Genomic DNA, 16215 nt, shown 5'->3' with positions numbered 1-16215 from the left:
AGATGGCAAATTTCAAGGAAGATTCTGAAAATCTTAGTAACAAAATGTAAATACAACCTGTTTTAATCTCATTTTATGCATATCAAAAAGATTTCAAATACCCTTTACAAGGTTTCATAAATGCTGCTTTTAAGATTAAAAAAAGAATCAATATAAGCAGAGAGAAAGTCTATAAATCTATTTTTAAAAACAAGATAGAGTCTAAAGCACAAAGCAAAAAACTTTAATTAGGCATGAATTACAAAAGAATATTTTTAAACTTAGCAGTAATCCTTGTACAATCATTATATTCATTTGAACTAAAAAGTTACAGAAATGTAAAACCCTGTATGTATAGTCCGAATCATTTCTTTTCAATTGCTTGTATACATTTAGAAAAAGAGTACATCAAAATATTTAAAATGTTATTTCTGCAATGTGATATTACTTTTCCATATTTCTATAATGTTCATGTATTTTTATAAAATTAAGAAAAAAGCTATTTTGAAACTTTATTAAAGCTCAAGTACCAAACAGCCAAATTATAATACACAGTATTTTTAAAGATGAGTAGATGCTTCTAAAAGTACAGGTGTAAAGATCTGTACATGGCTCCCAAATAGTAAGCTAGCTCCAGAATGTAGGTTTTATACAATTCAGTGCTATTTCTGTTCACATTATCCCCCACCCCAAAGTTCACAAAAATCCTTTATAGAATTTCCCTCCCCAGTACATTAACCTATAAAACCCTTCCAGTGATCAAGATGCAGGCAAGATGTTAGGTAGAAATTAAGATGATTACACACGAAGAGAGTAGGAAAAAGTCACCTAAGACAGTAAGGCTGAACACATTGTCACTGCTCTATACCACCTTCAAACGATACACTCTAATGATCAAACAAAGACATCAAGAGAGAACTCTACATTGGCCCTTCTGGCCACTAAACATTAAGAATAACTGTAATATACAAATATTAACAAAACTGCAAGTAATAAATTTTACCAGTTCCTGTCAAAACTCGTGGGGATCTTAACAAGACCCCCACATGTTAACACTTTTCTAAGTCACCATACACCTCTCTTAAGTCTCCCTTGATTATCTTCCTTCACATACAAAGCAAACTAGAAAAATCAAGATTAGTTAAGACACAGTACTTACTTATTAGCTTCAGTAGTTTTGCTAGCTTTGTCCATGCTTTTCAAGCTCTCAGGAGATCTAAGTTGAAATCTACAGCTATCATTCATATTCCAAACCGACTCCATTAAGACACCAACTTTAGGAATCCCAGCACTAATTGAAAACGCAACTGCTCCAGCATGATAGAGAGGATTATTTCTTAAGCATACCTAGCAAACAAAAGAAAAATCACCATCAGAATGACATAATTCTTAAACAAACTAGAAGAGTTATGTGTTCCCAAAATCAAAGAGCAGGAATAATTTTAGCACACTTGCTAAAAACAAACTAAAATACCCTGATACTGAGAAAGAGTGAAGGGCAGGAGGAGAGGATAAAATGGCTGGATGGCATCACTGACTCGATGGATAAGAGTTTGAGCAAGCTCCGGGAGTGGTCATGGACAGGGAAGTCTGGCATGCTGCAGTCCATGGGGTCACAAAGAATCATACACGACTGAGTGACTGAACTGAACTGATATTTCATGCAGCAAATACCCTGACCATTCTGCATAAGTACATAGAAGAGAAACATTAGAGAAGAAACTACAAAGGTTATTAAAAGTAAAATGTAAACAAAACAATTAATTTTTTGGTTTATTATAATTTGAAATTATTTTCTCCCTTAATTCATGATGCTATATATAGGCTCCATAAACTTCACCTCTACAGGTATTTGTTACCCTCAGAAGATTGTTTTCTATAAGCTAGAATTTGAACTAGATAATGTAAGTTTTCTCTTACATTAAAAAAAAACAGAATATGTAGACATTAGTGTTAGAAGTTAACTGAGTTCAAGAGTGAAAAACCTATAAATTCTCATTGCCAGGGAGTACCCCCAGGTCATACTCTAAAACCAGTAACTCGTAAGGTGGCCCTGCCAAATGCACCAACAAAAGCTACTACTGTGATATGAACATTGTTTCTGGAAATCTCTTTTGATTTCTAAAGTAGCCCAAAACTTACTGACATTCTGTTCAGTCATTCAATAACTAATGATTACCTTATACTTGACTGTGGCATATATAAAGATTTTGGGGGTGGGAGTTATAATTAAATAGAAGTCATACAGAAGAAGGTAGCACACAGGAGTATAGGAACTGGAAATACTGACAAAGAATAAAAGTTCTATCGTTAAATACAATTCTGTGGCATAGAATGAATAGTTAAGAGACAACTTCTTGAAAGGGTATGCTTAACTTGACTTAAAAGAGAGGTTTCATCCATAAATTTTCAAAAAATGCCGGTGAAAGCTTAAGTCCTGAAAGAGGATCAATAAGAAGGCTATAATTATAAAAGAAATATGGCAAACTATATTAGAGAGAAAGTTATTAATATCTTAGAATAAAAATAAATGCACCTTAAAGACAAGGAGGTATATATCCAGTACATGACAGACATGCAAGGAATATTTGCTAAACAAACTACTCTCAACAGTTACGATCTGTGAATGCAGGTGCTGCTGCAAACTCTTTCTTAGAAGTGAAGCTGCTCAGTCATGTCCGACTCTTTGCGACCCTTTGCACAGTAGCCTATCAGGCTCCTCCGTCCATGGGATTTTCCAGGCAAAAGTACTGGGGTGGGTTGCCATTTCCTTCTCCAGTGGATCTTCCCAACCCAGAGATTGAACCCAGGTCTCCCGCGTTGCAGGCAGATGCTTTACCTTCTGAGCCACCAGGGAAGCCGATCAACAATTCTTTCTGATGCTAACATATGAACGCTTCCCCATTCTGTGGCCATGGCTGCCTTAATCCTCCTGCTTCCTACACTTCAAAACAGAACCTTAACTCTGCACTGAAGTATTGGAATATGCTGCTCTTTTCCAGCAATTTAATGCCAAGCTATTTTGCTTAAAGTTTTCCTTCAGTGCACATTTAAAGGATTTTTTCTTTCTTCCCTGTCTATAGTAATGTCATCCTATATGCTAATAAGGCATCTGCTAGGATATCCGGCTAATACGTGAGTTGAATAAATAAGGAATTTTGGAAACATAAGAGATCAGTATGTGAACTGAATAAGTAAAGTTTAGCCACTAGAAGTGAGAGATCTGTCTGAAGCAACTGACATAAATAATTAAGACTAAACAACAAATAACCAAAATAATGTGTCATCACTAAAAACTTCCTAGCTGCAAGGCTACAAAGGAACCAGAACAAGACAACCACGAATAGGACAAAAAAAGAAAATGAAGCCCCAAACAAATATTAACAAATACATTATTAAACTGAATTTTAGACAAAACTAACAGCTAAACTAGTAATTACTTTGTAAGAAACAGGTAATGTAAATGATACCATCTTATAGTGAAAAAGCTGAATTAAAAAAAAATGTTAGATGAGGGAATTAGTGCCATGTCATGCAACAAAAGAGATTTAAGTCCTTAAATACTCATTGCAGCACTTGCTATAATAATATAAACATCAACTTTTATCCTGAAGGTAAATTCCTATAAGAATCTAATGAATCAGAAGTATAACAGTAGTTCTTAAACTTTTTCAGTCTCAAGACTATCTTACCCCATTAAATATTACCAAGGACCCCAAAATGTTTCATTTATATGGGTTATAGTTGGTATTTAACATGTAATTAAAATTGATAACTTTAAGTATTTACTTAAAATTTAAAAACCCTATGTTAACATGCATAATTTATTTTAAAAAAAAAAACTACATTTTTAAAAAAATCAGCCAAGAAAAGTAGCATTGTTTACATTTTTGTAGATCTCAATGTCTAATTTAATGTAAGACAGTTGGAGTCCCAGGTATGCTTTTTGCATTCAATTTGCCATGATATGTTACTTTAGCTAAAGTATATAAAGACAACTCAGCCTTAACAAAGATAGGTAACTGGAAAAAGAAGGACTCTACAGATCCCCTGAAAGAGCTGAGAAGACAGCAGGAGTCCCTGGATCACACTTTGAGAACCACTGGGATACTAGAAAATCACCTTCCATCAGATATATATGAGCCTAAAAGTGAGGTAGAAATTGTTAGGCAGTGTAGGACTCTGAAACCTTGTTTTCAATAAACATCTCCCTCCATTAGCCTAAAGCTATACCCTTTGTCCCCAATTCCTGGAATGTATCCTTGGTCTGGGTTCCCAGGTAGTGTCAGTGGTAAAGAACCTGTCTGCAATGCAGGAGACATAACGGAGGTGCGATCAATCCCTGGGTTGGGAAGATTTCCTAGAAGAGCAAACGGCAAGCCACTCCAGTATTCTTGCCTGGAGAATCCCATGTACAGAGGAGTCTGGTGGGCTACCAGAGGGTCACAAAGAATCAGACACAACTGAGAGATTTAGCAGTTAGCACTACGTCTTTGACTGATAAATTATCAGCACTCAGATCCAGGGAACAGCAGTAATTAACTTCTGTTTCATATGCTGAGGAAAAAACAACTGGGGATCATTAATCTTAAACCCACACATTTGGTCTATTATAAAATGGCCAGTGGGCATGAAGAAGGGTGGTGACTTAATCCGAGGATCAAGAGAAGCCATAAAGATGCTAAGTTAAGCATCTGGACCTTTAAATTGATTGGTTAAAAATAACAGATTTTAAGGACAGGAACCAACCAAAAATGTACAGATTAATACTGGTAAAGATATAAAATTGCTGTAATCCCCGCGTTTTGGGGGGGACTCTTTACCCCCTCTCTCAGTGTCTATGCTGAGAGCTTTGTACTTTCCTCCTCTCTAATAAATCCTATTCACTTGCTACTGTGAGTATTTGTGTTCATGGATTTCATTCTTTGGCTCTGCGAACAAGAACTCTGATTTCTGCTTCAAAACCATCTCAGAATCAAAACACAGAAACTAGTAGAAGCACAGGGATTTGATGAAACCTCCTGTCTCATGCTGACAGTATGACCAGAGAGCAAAATCTTTCAAACTGCCTGGTCATTAAGAATCATCTGGTATGTTTGTTAAACACAATGAAGACTGGGTCCTACCACCAATCAACTGAAGGAATAAAAGTTCCTGGCTATACAGTTAAGTACAGAATGATTCCTAAAATCAGGCAAATCTAGGATCCCTGCCCCACAGGAAAACCAACTGACATCAGGGCAGAATCTATACGTGACTCAGTTATTGAATAAAAAGTGATGTGGCACATACATACTACTAGGACTTGGTCCCTCAAAATGACATTCATTTATAAAACTGTCTATTGGGGAATTAACTACAGGGGAAGAAATTGATTTTGAAGAGCAACAATGTCCTTTAAGATAGACTTAATTCTAATCACTTACCTGGGTACCAACAGTGATGTTCGGCATTGAAGAAATACCAGCACTAGATTTGGGCTTTTTGTTTTTTGCTCTAGCTTTCTCTAACATTTTTTTCCTTTGACTAAAAGGCACTACACCCCTGAAAGTGAAGAGCAAAAAATTGGACAAATAAGCAGCAAAGAAGCCATTAAACAAATCTAAAATTTCACACATTGTATTTAACTATTACTGGTATATTCCTTCTCTAACATTTTTGCCTCAGTATAATATTAACATGTGCAACTTATTAATAATAACTTGATTACAGGTCTGACAGTATATAATTGGACCAACTTTTATTAGCCCTTATTTAATCATTAAGGATTAAAATTTACAGGAAATTCATCATTTGACATTTTCTTCTGTTTAATTAGTTTAACTAATTTAATTGTTTTAATTAGATCTCCCTATGTTATTTCTACTAATGCAAAGTTGCTGATTTTTTAAAACACAACAGAAAACATATTTAAAGTCCCTTTTGAAAATTAAAGGAATAAAGTGAGGCACAGAATATTCAGGCAATGAAATACTTTAATAACTTTCTATTTTATGTTACTGTTAAATGAAAAAAGTATGAAAAATACTGTTTCTAATTAAGCAAAAGCAAAATACACATTTATATATACCAATAAAATTAATAAAACATCCCCAAAATGTTAACAATAGTTATATTCAGGTTGTAGGATTGTAAGTGATTTTTATTTCTACTTATACTTTTTAAAAATTTCATAATTATAGTCACTAAGTATATATTATTTTTGTAACCTTTTTTTAATCTTAAGGTTTATTTTCAATGTTACTTTGCTCCAAGGTGAAAATTTCCCTCTGTATAAGCATCTTTTTTTTTTAATTGAAGTATAGTTGATTTACAACGTTGCATCAGTTTCTGGTGCACAGCAAAGTGATTCAGCTCTACATATACATAGAACATGAAAAAGAGTATATGTATAATACATATAAAGTATACAATATGTATATATTCTTTTCATATTCTATTTTTTCTTTACCATTATGGTTTATTATAGGATACTGAACATAGTTCCCTGTGCTATTAAGAGCTTACTGTTTAACTGTTTATAGTAGTTTGTATCTGCTAATCCCAGACTCCTAATTTATCTCTCCCAAGCCCCCTTACCCCTTTGATAACCACAAGTTTGTTTTCTATGTCTGTGAGTCTAAAGCATTATCTTTCAACTGAACTTCTCTATTGCTTTGACTACTTAAAGCACCTATCTATGTACATAAACATCACCAACTCAATGGACATGAGTTTGAACAAACTCTGGGAGATGATGAAGGACAGGGAAGCCTGGGGCACTTCAGTCCATAGGGTTGCAAAGAGTCGGACATGACTGAACAACAGTAATGTACATAAAAGCCTCCACTGGTAAGAAATACCGACTCTGTGATACTCACCACCAGTATAAATTGTTCTCCAGCTGTGCACACGTATAAAGGGCACAGCAATGTAAAGAAACAATCCGTTCACCCTGAAGTTCTGAGTAAGTCTGGGCAGTGTGCTCTAATTTAGAAGCCACAGAACTTAAAGTTTCATCCACCCAGGTAGCAACCTGAAGAATACAATATCACAAGCTCAAGTAAAAACACGTAATCTTTTCAAAGGGACTGTGGTCAAAAAAAGAGCAAGGAATATCTACACTGTGGACCAGAATTCTAAAGGATAGGAAAACAAGTAATTAGGAAAAGGTTCTTAATAAGACTAGAAACTAAAATACTTCCTTCACACAAATCAATCAAAACACTAAGTACTAAAATAGATGGTTCTAAGGCATTAATTGAAAATAAACATCTGCTCCAACAATTTTTAAAAGAATTTAGTGACTCTAAAGTCAAACTGATAATCTGAGGATATACTATAATAGCTATACTTCCTCTATGGTAACCCTTCAGTATCTCTTTTGTCAGCACTTAGCTTGAATATTTTTTCTTCCCTTAAAGTAGAAAGATATCTCTGAAACTGAATTATAAAACAGAGATAAAACAGAAAAGATTATACACTGGATTACAGTACTAAGGCCTAAGACACTTGGTATTTGTAGGTTTAAGTTAGAAAGATAGAAATGAAAAGATGGAAAAGGGGCAGGGAGAGGAAGAAAATCAAGAATTTAAGAAATGTTTACCACAGGATGTCATACCTTGTTATTTTCTGTAGCTACAGTTGCTCTTATGCTATTTGCAGACAGGAGAACTATCTTTTCATTGGTTAGCCCCAAAAATGTTGCTCGTGGGTGATGTAAGGAAGGATTCTTTGAAAGCATAAGAAAAGTGATTACCATTTTGTATACTGATTTGGAAAGCTACTTAATGCAAGATTTAATATAATGAAATACCTGTGTATTTCTGTAAGGCTCAGATTCACTCCACTTCCACTGATAAAGTTCTCCTTTACTGCTGACAGCCAAAAGCTCAGAATATAGAGCCCCAATACAGATGAATTTTGTTCCATCCTATAGTGAAAATAATACAGTAGTATAAATATAACAACTGCCAAACCTGATAATTTGGATACATCACATTAATTACTACATCTAATCTGGATTAATTATGTGAACACATAAACCACTTTAGCAAGGTCCCCTCCTTCAACTCACCCTTTTCCAGTCACACTGGCCTTCTTCCTGCTCTTGCCAGGATCCCGCCTTATTGGTTCTTACTGGTCTCCTGCCTTGTTTTTCAAGTGACTCTCTCTCTTTCTCCTCAAATCAAGTTTGCTCAAGTGAGATCTTCCCTGACCACACCATCTCCAAAATCAGCACTCTTAATATTCCATCTCCTTACTCTGCTTTCCTTTTAGTTCATAGCATTTCACAACTTGATAGATTATATTTACTCATTGATAGTCTATTTCAGGCTTCCCTGGTGGTTCAGTGGTAAAGAATCCACCTGGAATGCAGGAGACGTGGATTTGATCCCTGGGTCAGAAAGATCCTCTGGAGAAGGAAATGGCAACCCATCCCAGTATTCTCGCCTGGAAAATCCCGCGGACAAAGGAGGCTGGCAGGTTACAATCCATGGGGTCACAAAGAGTCGGACATGACTGAGCATGCATGCTTAGTCTATTTCACTCAGATATAAGCTTCGTCTTGCTCACCACTGTATCCCCCATTCTTAGAACAGTGAACAGAGCAGACACTTGATAAACGTGTTGAATAAATGAAGAAAAAACAGACTAAGGAGTTGATTAGGAAAGTCGAGTATCAAAAAAGAAGACTTCCTCCCTGGAGGCCATTCCAAGCTCCTGAAACAACTGTCCACGTTGCTTTTAAAGGTAAAAGTTCACTTAGTTTTAAAGAATGCACAATAAGTTGGAATGCAATTAAATTTTCCAAACTTTAAACAGTGTTAATAAACATCAATGATAAAGTGATAAATTTTTTAACATTAAGGCCAGAGAGATCAGTCATAAAACTACCCTGAAATCTCACAGCAAAACTTGCCAATAACAGATTTTACGTTGTATTTTTGCTACTGCAAAACTTCTGTTCAACTTGAAATTCTGGCTCAGGAGTACATGGAACTAATAGTATTTTTAAAGTTTCTATCAAATTCCAATCTCAGATGGGTTATGGGACTCAGCTACAGCCTGCCAAGACTGACAATAACAACAGGTTACACTTCAGAGCCATACAAAAAGAACACTAATTTTAATCTTTTATTTTACCAGTGCCAGTCAGCTCTACTTTCAAGTCACATCTGCTGTACCTATGGAGGGATGCAGAAGAGACCAAATTTGAAATTTTCCAACTTAGCAATTATACTCTTTCCTTCACCATAGGTATCTGAAAACCACTGTCTACTTTCTCCAGGATGACTGCATCAAATTTTAACACTTCTAACCTCATAATTCCTTCTCAACCCCTTGGTTAAAAAGATGATGGAATTGGACCAACTGACTCCCTATCTCCCAGTATACTTAATGAAAAAACAACATTTTCCCCTCCCCACAATCTCAGAGAAAGAAGTGTCCCTCTCCACTGTTTTAAGGATAACTCACAGACACAAGTGGATGCAACTCACTCTTATTACCCCAACAACCATCCAAACTAGTCTTCCCTCAGTCTTACTCACAGTAAAGTGAACTATTACTTGGCATACGTTTCACCTTACTGGCTTTCACTAACAGTGACACTTAGTCTTTCAACAGCCACATCAATGCTCCATGTATCAGGTAGTTAAAATAGGAAAAAGGAGTCCAAAATGGCAATAGCTAAAAGACAAAGAAAGGGAAAAGCCCAAGAAAAAGGAACAAAGGAAAAATCCGTGGACCTGAGTGAGAACCTCAGGTGAAACAAACATGCCCCCTTCCTGGCTAGCCCTAATTTGCATAGGGCATGCAGGGGTGGGGTGGGGGGAGTGGGGAAGGAGACAAAACTATAAAAAGAGGAAGCCAAGAAGAGCTGACTTCTTAGAAAAGACCCTGATTCTGGTCTGGGAAAGATTGAAGGCAGAGGAGAAGGGGACTACAGGGGATGAGATGGTTGGATGGCATCACTGACTCAATGGATATGAGTTTGATCAAGTTCCAGGAGCTGATGATGGACAGCCTGGCGTGCTCTAGCCCATGGGATAGTTGGACACGACTGAATGACTGAACTAAACTGAACTGAAGATGGGCTGAGGCTTCTCCTTTGGGGTGGCCCACCCTCACACCTCAAGAGTGTACTATCCTTTGTTTACTGAATAAAATTCTGAGCTGCAACACTAGTCTGCCATTTCAAATCTTTGTTGCAGTGAGATAGAACTGAGAAGTCACACACTCTCCCAACACATGCATTTAATCAATCAGCCCATCTTCTCTTTAAACTCGGAACTATGTGACCCTGTGCATCCCAAGTTCGAGAACCTTTCCTCTCTCTTGTTCACAGGTCACTACTGTCATTACCCTCTTCTGTTCTTCCTTATATCTTCATGATTGTTTTCTCCATTTCCTTTGTACCACCCTGTACTCCCTGATCCAGATTCTGTCCTTGTCCCTTTATTCAAATTATGCTCCACCCTCAGGTTTGTATGTGACTGGGCACCATGCTGTTCAACGTGTCATTCTCCCATCTCTAGACTAACCTGCAGACTAAACTACCTGGATGTTGTAAAAGCAACATAACATCTCCAAAATAAATTCATCACCTCCTCCAAAGCTGCATGCCCCTTGCAGTCCTATCTCCATGAAGGACATCCACCTGTCCACCCTGAATAGGAAAGCCACAAAGGAACCTGAGCCCTCTCTTCAACTTCTCTCTTCGCAACCATATGGTGATTAGCAAATCAATGCTATCCTTGTCTCAACTTCCTCCTCAGATTCTTCTCTTTCTCTGTCCTCACTGCCACTGCTTTGGTTGTTCAGTTGTTTGCTTGTTCAGTCAATCAGTTGTGTCCAACTCTTTGTGACCCCATGGACTGCAGCATGCCAGGCCTCCCTGTCCATCACCAACTCCCAGAGTTTACTCAAACTCATGTCCATTCAGTCAGTGATGCCATCCAACCATCTCATCCTCTGCTTTCGTTGAGATCCTTGCAATTCCTCTCTATAAACAATTCTATCAGTCTCTTAACTGTTAAGAACAGGCATAGAATTGTTCCTATTCCTATCTTTCTCCTATGCCAATAGTGCTTGTCTCCTTAAAAACACACAAAACAAAACCCCACCAATCTCATCATGTCATTTCTCTAAGAACTTTGTTGCAGAACAACATCCTAACTCTTCATCTAGGGCCCTCTGGTCTTGCTCCATCTTGCTCTTCTCCTATTCCCACCACACAGCAGTAATTCCGAATTTCTCACTGCTCCACAAACACACCCTATCCTTTCGTGACTCTAGGCCCATACTGATATGCTTGGAATGCTTTTGCATCTTGGTTAACGCTCACTTAACCTTAGAAATGCTGCTTAAAGGTCATCTCCTCTGTGAAGATTTTGCCAAATCTCTCAAATCTAAATCTAATACCAGGTGGTATTAGTCATTCCCCACTCTAAACCTCTAAATACCAGATTCCCAGCTTCAACCTAGGACTGGTGGTACCATGAACACATTTCATTGTATGTCAATGTTTGTCTTCCATACTGACTTCCCCATGGGCTGCTGCTGCTGCTAAGTCACTTCAGTCGTGTGGGCTGGTCCATAACAAATCTACCTCTACGTTCCCATAGGCTAGCTTGGCACCTGGAACATAGTAGGAGCACACTGATAACTGAACAAACGTATCTCAACTCAAACTTTCTGACTAAAAGCCCTGCCAGAGCAGTACAACCCTGAACAAGTCATGGTATAGCAAGAGTACGCTGTATGAGGCTCTCTCAGAACTGACTGGCCTGCAACCCTCAACGATGGGCCAGGGCGCCCCAGCTCATGAGTCCTGAGGTAAATGAATCCTGAAGACCCTGAACATCCATTATGGACAAATGTGGATGGACAGCACAAACCACCAACCAAAGCAAGATGGAAAAATCACCTATTGTTTCTCGCCTGATTGAGATGAGTTTGTAGAGAAATACAAAGCAATCAAATACACACAGCGGCACAGTATTTTAGCTCACACACTTCAGAATGTCATAGAAAACAATGCTTTTACTGTTTTAATGAAATATTAATGGCTGCTGCTGTGCAAGCTGGGGCCTGTTTCAACATGGAAAAGATGCATATGCATATTTCCTTAAAGATCACTAGTTTCTAGCTTTTTTATCTTTAAACAAAATCGAATCATTTAGAAGCTAAATCTAATCAACACATTTGCAATCCTCTAAACAATAAACAAGTCATCACCCAAATGAGCAGTCTCTCCCCAAAAGGAGATGACAAATGCTAAAAATATAATAAAAATTACCTAGTTTAAGTCATTAAGCATAGCAATATGAACTCCTACTAATTTTGACTTCTATTTGTTAAAAATTGGTCTTATTACTCCTAATTTTCTCCCCACAAAACTTGGTTTGTTTTTTTTTTAAACTTTCCTATTATCAACAAACACGAGTTCTCCCAACTTGAGTACCAGCTCTAACAGCAGACTGTACTGTGTATTATGGCTGAAATGGACATTACACAACTACAGGCTACATGGCTCAGTTTGATCTACTGTCCTTATTCACACTTCATTTCCCCTCACCTTTCCCATCTTCTCCTTATGCCTGGCTTCTTTTCTGTTTTATGATCACTTCTCTCTTTGCGCTTACTTCATTATTAAATTACATTTGTGATACACTTACCTAACTTTTAACAAACATTTCCTGGTAGCTTCTACCTGACAATTTAAATCCCCCACCCACCTTTCACTTTTAGAATCTTGAAAACAAAGCAGCATGACCAACAAGTTTGATCAACTGGTCCCAACAGTGAAGTTGCTCCAAATAACTTAAGGAGCCAAATATTATGGGACTGTTTCCTCTCAACACCATTCAAAGAAAATTGAGAATAATGTACAACTCTACAATTCAAAAGGCTGGTGGGAAATAAATTTTATTATTTCCCCTAGACTCTATGAAAACACACCCAGAACAGTAAGGGATATGACTGTAAGTTAACAATACTGACTACCTAAATCAGTTGTTTCCTCATCACCCACCATACAACTTTCATGAAGTTCTTCTCTAGGAAAGAAGAAAGAAAGTGAAGTCGCTCAGTCATGTCTGACTCTTTGCAACCCCATGGACTGTAGCCTATAAGGTTCCTCCATCTATGGGATTTTCCAAGGAAGAGTATTGGAGTGGGTTGTCATTTCCTTCTCCAGGGGATCTTTCCAACCCAGGGATGGAACCCAGGTCTCCCGCATTGCAGGCAGATGCTTTATCATCTGAGCTATCAAGGTAGCCCTTCTTCTCTGGCAGCTTACTTAAAATAAAGGATGTAAGCATCTCTTAAACTGGAGGTTTGTTTTTGTTACAGAGCACAATGTGGAAGTTCTTATGTTCAACTTCAGCAGACTGACTTAGCGTGAATTACCCTACAATTTTTCTCCACCCTTTCACCTTCAGCATTTATCACTTAGCTCTTATCTTTGCAGTCTTATTTCTAACAGTCTTTATTATTATTGGAGATGCATTTTTTTACTCCCTTATAAATTCACTTTAAGATTCTTATTTTAAGTAGGTTGGTGTGTGTGTATACACACACATACATATATATGTATGTACAACTACATACATATATATATAGTTACAACTTAAATGTAGGCATTCAGCAACATAGAACTAAATTCCTAATCAGAGAAAAGTAAATTTCAAAAATGGCCAAGACATGAGAACGGAGCCATGTTGATGAAGTAACTCTTAGCAATCACTCTGGCCTCCTGTGATTCCCCAAAGCCTCCTGTATCTAATTCTATTACAGTATTTATTCCAGAGTATTTAACGTTGTTCTGCCTTCCTACAAAATTCTCACCGTAACACCTGAACAAAAAGCCTAAAAAACAATATGTATTTAATCAAGGCTACTCAGTTACTCATTGGATGACCCTCACATCTGCCTTCACAGATCTTTCAACATCTCCGTAATTATCAATTATGCTTATTAAAAAAAAAAATGCTGAAAAGTTAATAAGGGGGGAAAAATTCATTGATTTATTTTTTTCTTTCTATCTTTTAATCCCTTCACCCATTTACCCTCCTTCCCATCTCTGGCAACTATCAATCTGTTCTCTATTATTATAGGATTCCTTTTTTTTTTTTTTTTTAAGATTCCACATTTAAGTGCCATCATATGGTATTTGTCTCTAACTTCATTTAGCATAATGCCCTCAAAGTCTATCCATATTGTCAAAAATGACAATATTTCATTCTTTTTTTATGGCTGAATAATATTTGTGTGTGTGTGTGTGTGTGTGTGTGTGTGTGTGTATCAACCCACTGATGAACACTTAGGTGGCTTCCATATCTTGACTACTGTAAACAATGTTGCAATGAACATGAGAGTACATGTATTTCCAGTTAAGTGTTTTCATTTTCTTCAGATAATACCCCAAAGTGAAACTGCTAGATTATACAGTGGTTCTATTTTTAGTTTCTTAAGGAATCTCCATACTGTTTTCCAGAATGGCTATACCAATTTCCTACTCCCCATTTCACCATTAAAGCAGCTTTATTAGCCTAGAAAATGGTGAAACTGAAGTAGCTGTTCCTCTAAATAGGTGATGGGAAAGTCAAGATTATCCCAATTAATTTAACAATGGAATTTCTCAGGTACCCTAACAAAAGAAGGAAAAATACCATGGACACTAACCAAACTTACAATTGATAAATATGGAATTAGGTCATTTCTGAAATTAAGCTAGGACAACTCCTTTTCCCTCCTACCACCAAAAAAAACCAAAGCAAAAAAGAGAGACAACTTGCAAATAGTGTGTGCTAACATCCTCTATCTCCCTGCACTCTCCATCGCCTATCAATCATCCCCCAAAAACCTTTTCTACTCCTCAGGGATCACCATCTCCAACTGAGGAGGACAAATATGGACCCAGAGAGTACCTATTTCTTCATGTGGAATTTATCCTGTGTCCCTGAATAATAATTTTGCACATTGTTCCAAAAGCAAGGTTTTTTCCCCCTTAACTCTGCATTTTCTTTCTGACTGTAGCATTCAGCCTTACAAACAATCATCTTAATGGTTTGCTGAAAACCAGGAAAATACTGATCAGTTTAGTTAGGCTTATGCTATTTTCATTCTCTGAACTTTTTGATGTCTAAATTTCAGTCACAAGCTAATAAAAGGTGGTTCTTATTCAGTGACATTTTAACATTTATACCTAAAGGTATAGGTAGGACATACTCTGTTGCACATACTGCTATTTCTCCTTCATTCAACGTCTAAACGAACCATGGAAATACACTAAGTAAGACCTAAAATTTTATGATGAACTTAGTAACTGCCTCTGAAAACAAACTGTACTTAAAACCATGCCTATCAGTAAAGGCCAACTAAGACTGGCTAACTAACAAAGTGTACACTGGCCAGGAAAAAGTCCTACTAAACTCCCAACTGCTCAAAACACTTTCAAATACATGCTAAAGAAGTCTAGGTTAATTTTTTTGTGATGGCACTATAAAACAAGATTCTGGAGTCCTCCTTTACTTCCTGTCAATATAAAGTAGATGCAGCCCTAATACAACCAAGGCTCTCGAGAAACAGGAAACAAAGAACAATGTATAAAAAAAAGAAAAGAAAAAGCCCAATGGTTTAAGTCACCTTCTACCATATGAGGTATAAGTAGAAACCGGAACATTTCTGGTTTTATGGAAATAAGTAAGAGAATGCAGTTCAGGGAAACTTAGTCAGCTGCCAAAGAAAACAGAATAACCTTTTGCTCACAAAGAGACTGATTAAAATTCATGTTCCTTCTTGCATTCAAACTTTCCACATGAGCTGAATACAGAGGAAAATTAACCACATCAAGATTCACAATAACTATAAAAAATAAACAAATTCAGAAAGTTAAATAGTATTTTCCCTTTAATATTCCAAACTCAACTTCAAAGAAAGAAAAGAAATCCACATCAGAATGTCCTTATCTGCTACAGATAACCAAGTTTTTATCTTCTTTTACTTCTACTTAAAAGAATCTCTCATCCAACTGGCTCTGGAAATAAACAGGCACTCCAAGAAACACATGGACAGCATATGGTCTCCTATAGGAACCTATGAAAATGAACCACCTGTCTCTTAAGACAGTGAAACCTACAAACCATCAACAGGATGTGTCCTTGCAGCAGTGATGGATTTTTAAAGATTCACACCACTTAAGTCCTGGCTGCTATCTAGAAGCCCGCCATGTGCCACTCCTCAGGATGC

General features: G+C 37.0%; 1 protein-coding gene across 1 annotated transcript in view; it reads right to left on the bottom strand.

The window, feature by feature from the left end:
* Positions 1 to 16215, bottom strand: part of UBR5 (ubiquitin protein ligase E3 component n-recognin 5) — a 134694-nt gene that overhangs the window by 56508 nt on the left and 61971 nt on the right. The window contains exons 10-14 of the mRNA XM_061123639.1: positions 7775 to 7891; positions 7580 to 7690; positions 6840 to 6994; positions 5406 to 5523; positions 1139 to 1326 (exon numbers count right to left, since the gene is read on the bottom strand). Coding sequence (XP_060979622.1) covers positions 1139 to 1326; positions 5406 to 5523; positions 6840 to 6994; positions 7580 to 7690; positions 7775 to 7891 — 689 coding nt within the window. The remainder of the gene's footprint in view (positions 1 to 1138; positions 1327 to 5405; positions 5524 to 6839; positions 6995 to 7579; positions 7691 to 7774; positions 7892 to 16215) is intronic.

The sequence above is a fragment of the Dama dama genome, chromosome 21 (genome assembly GCF_033118175.1).
Source record: "Dama dama isolate Ldn47 chromosome 21, ASM3311817v1, whole genome shotgun sequence".
Taxonomy (NCBI): domain Eukaryota; kingdom Metazoa; phylum Chordata; class Mammalia; order Artiodactyla; family Cervidae; genus Dama; species Dama dama.
The sequence above is the reverse complement of the archived record's forward strand: the minus strand, read 5'-3'. Positions and strand labels throughout refer to the sequence as shown.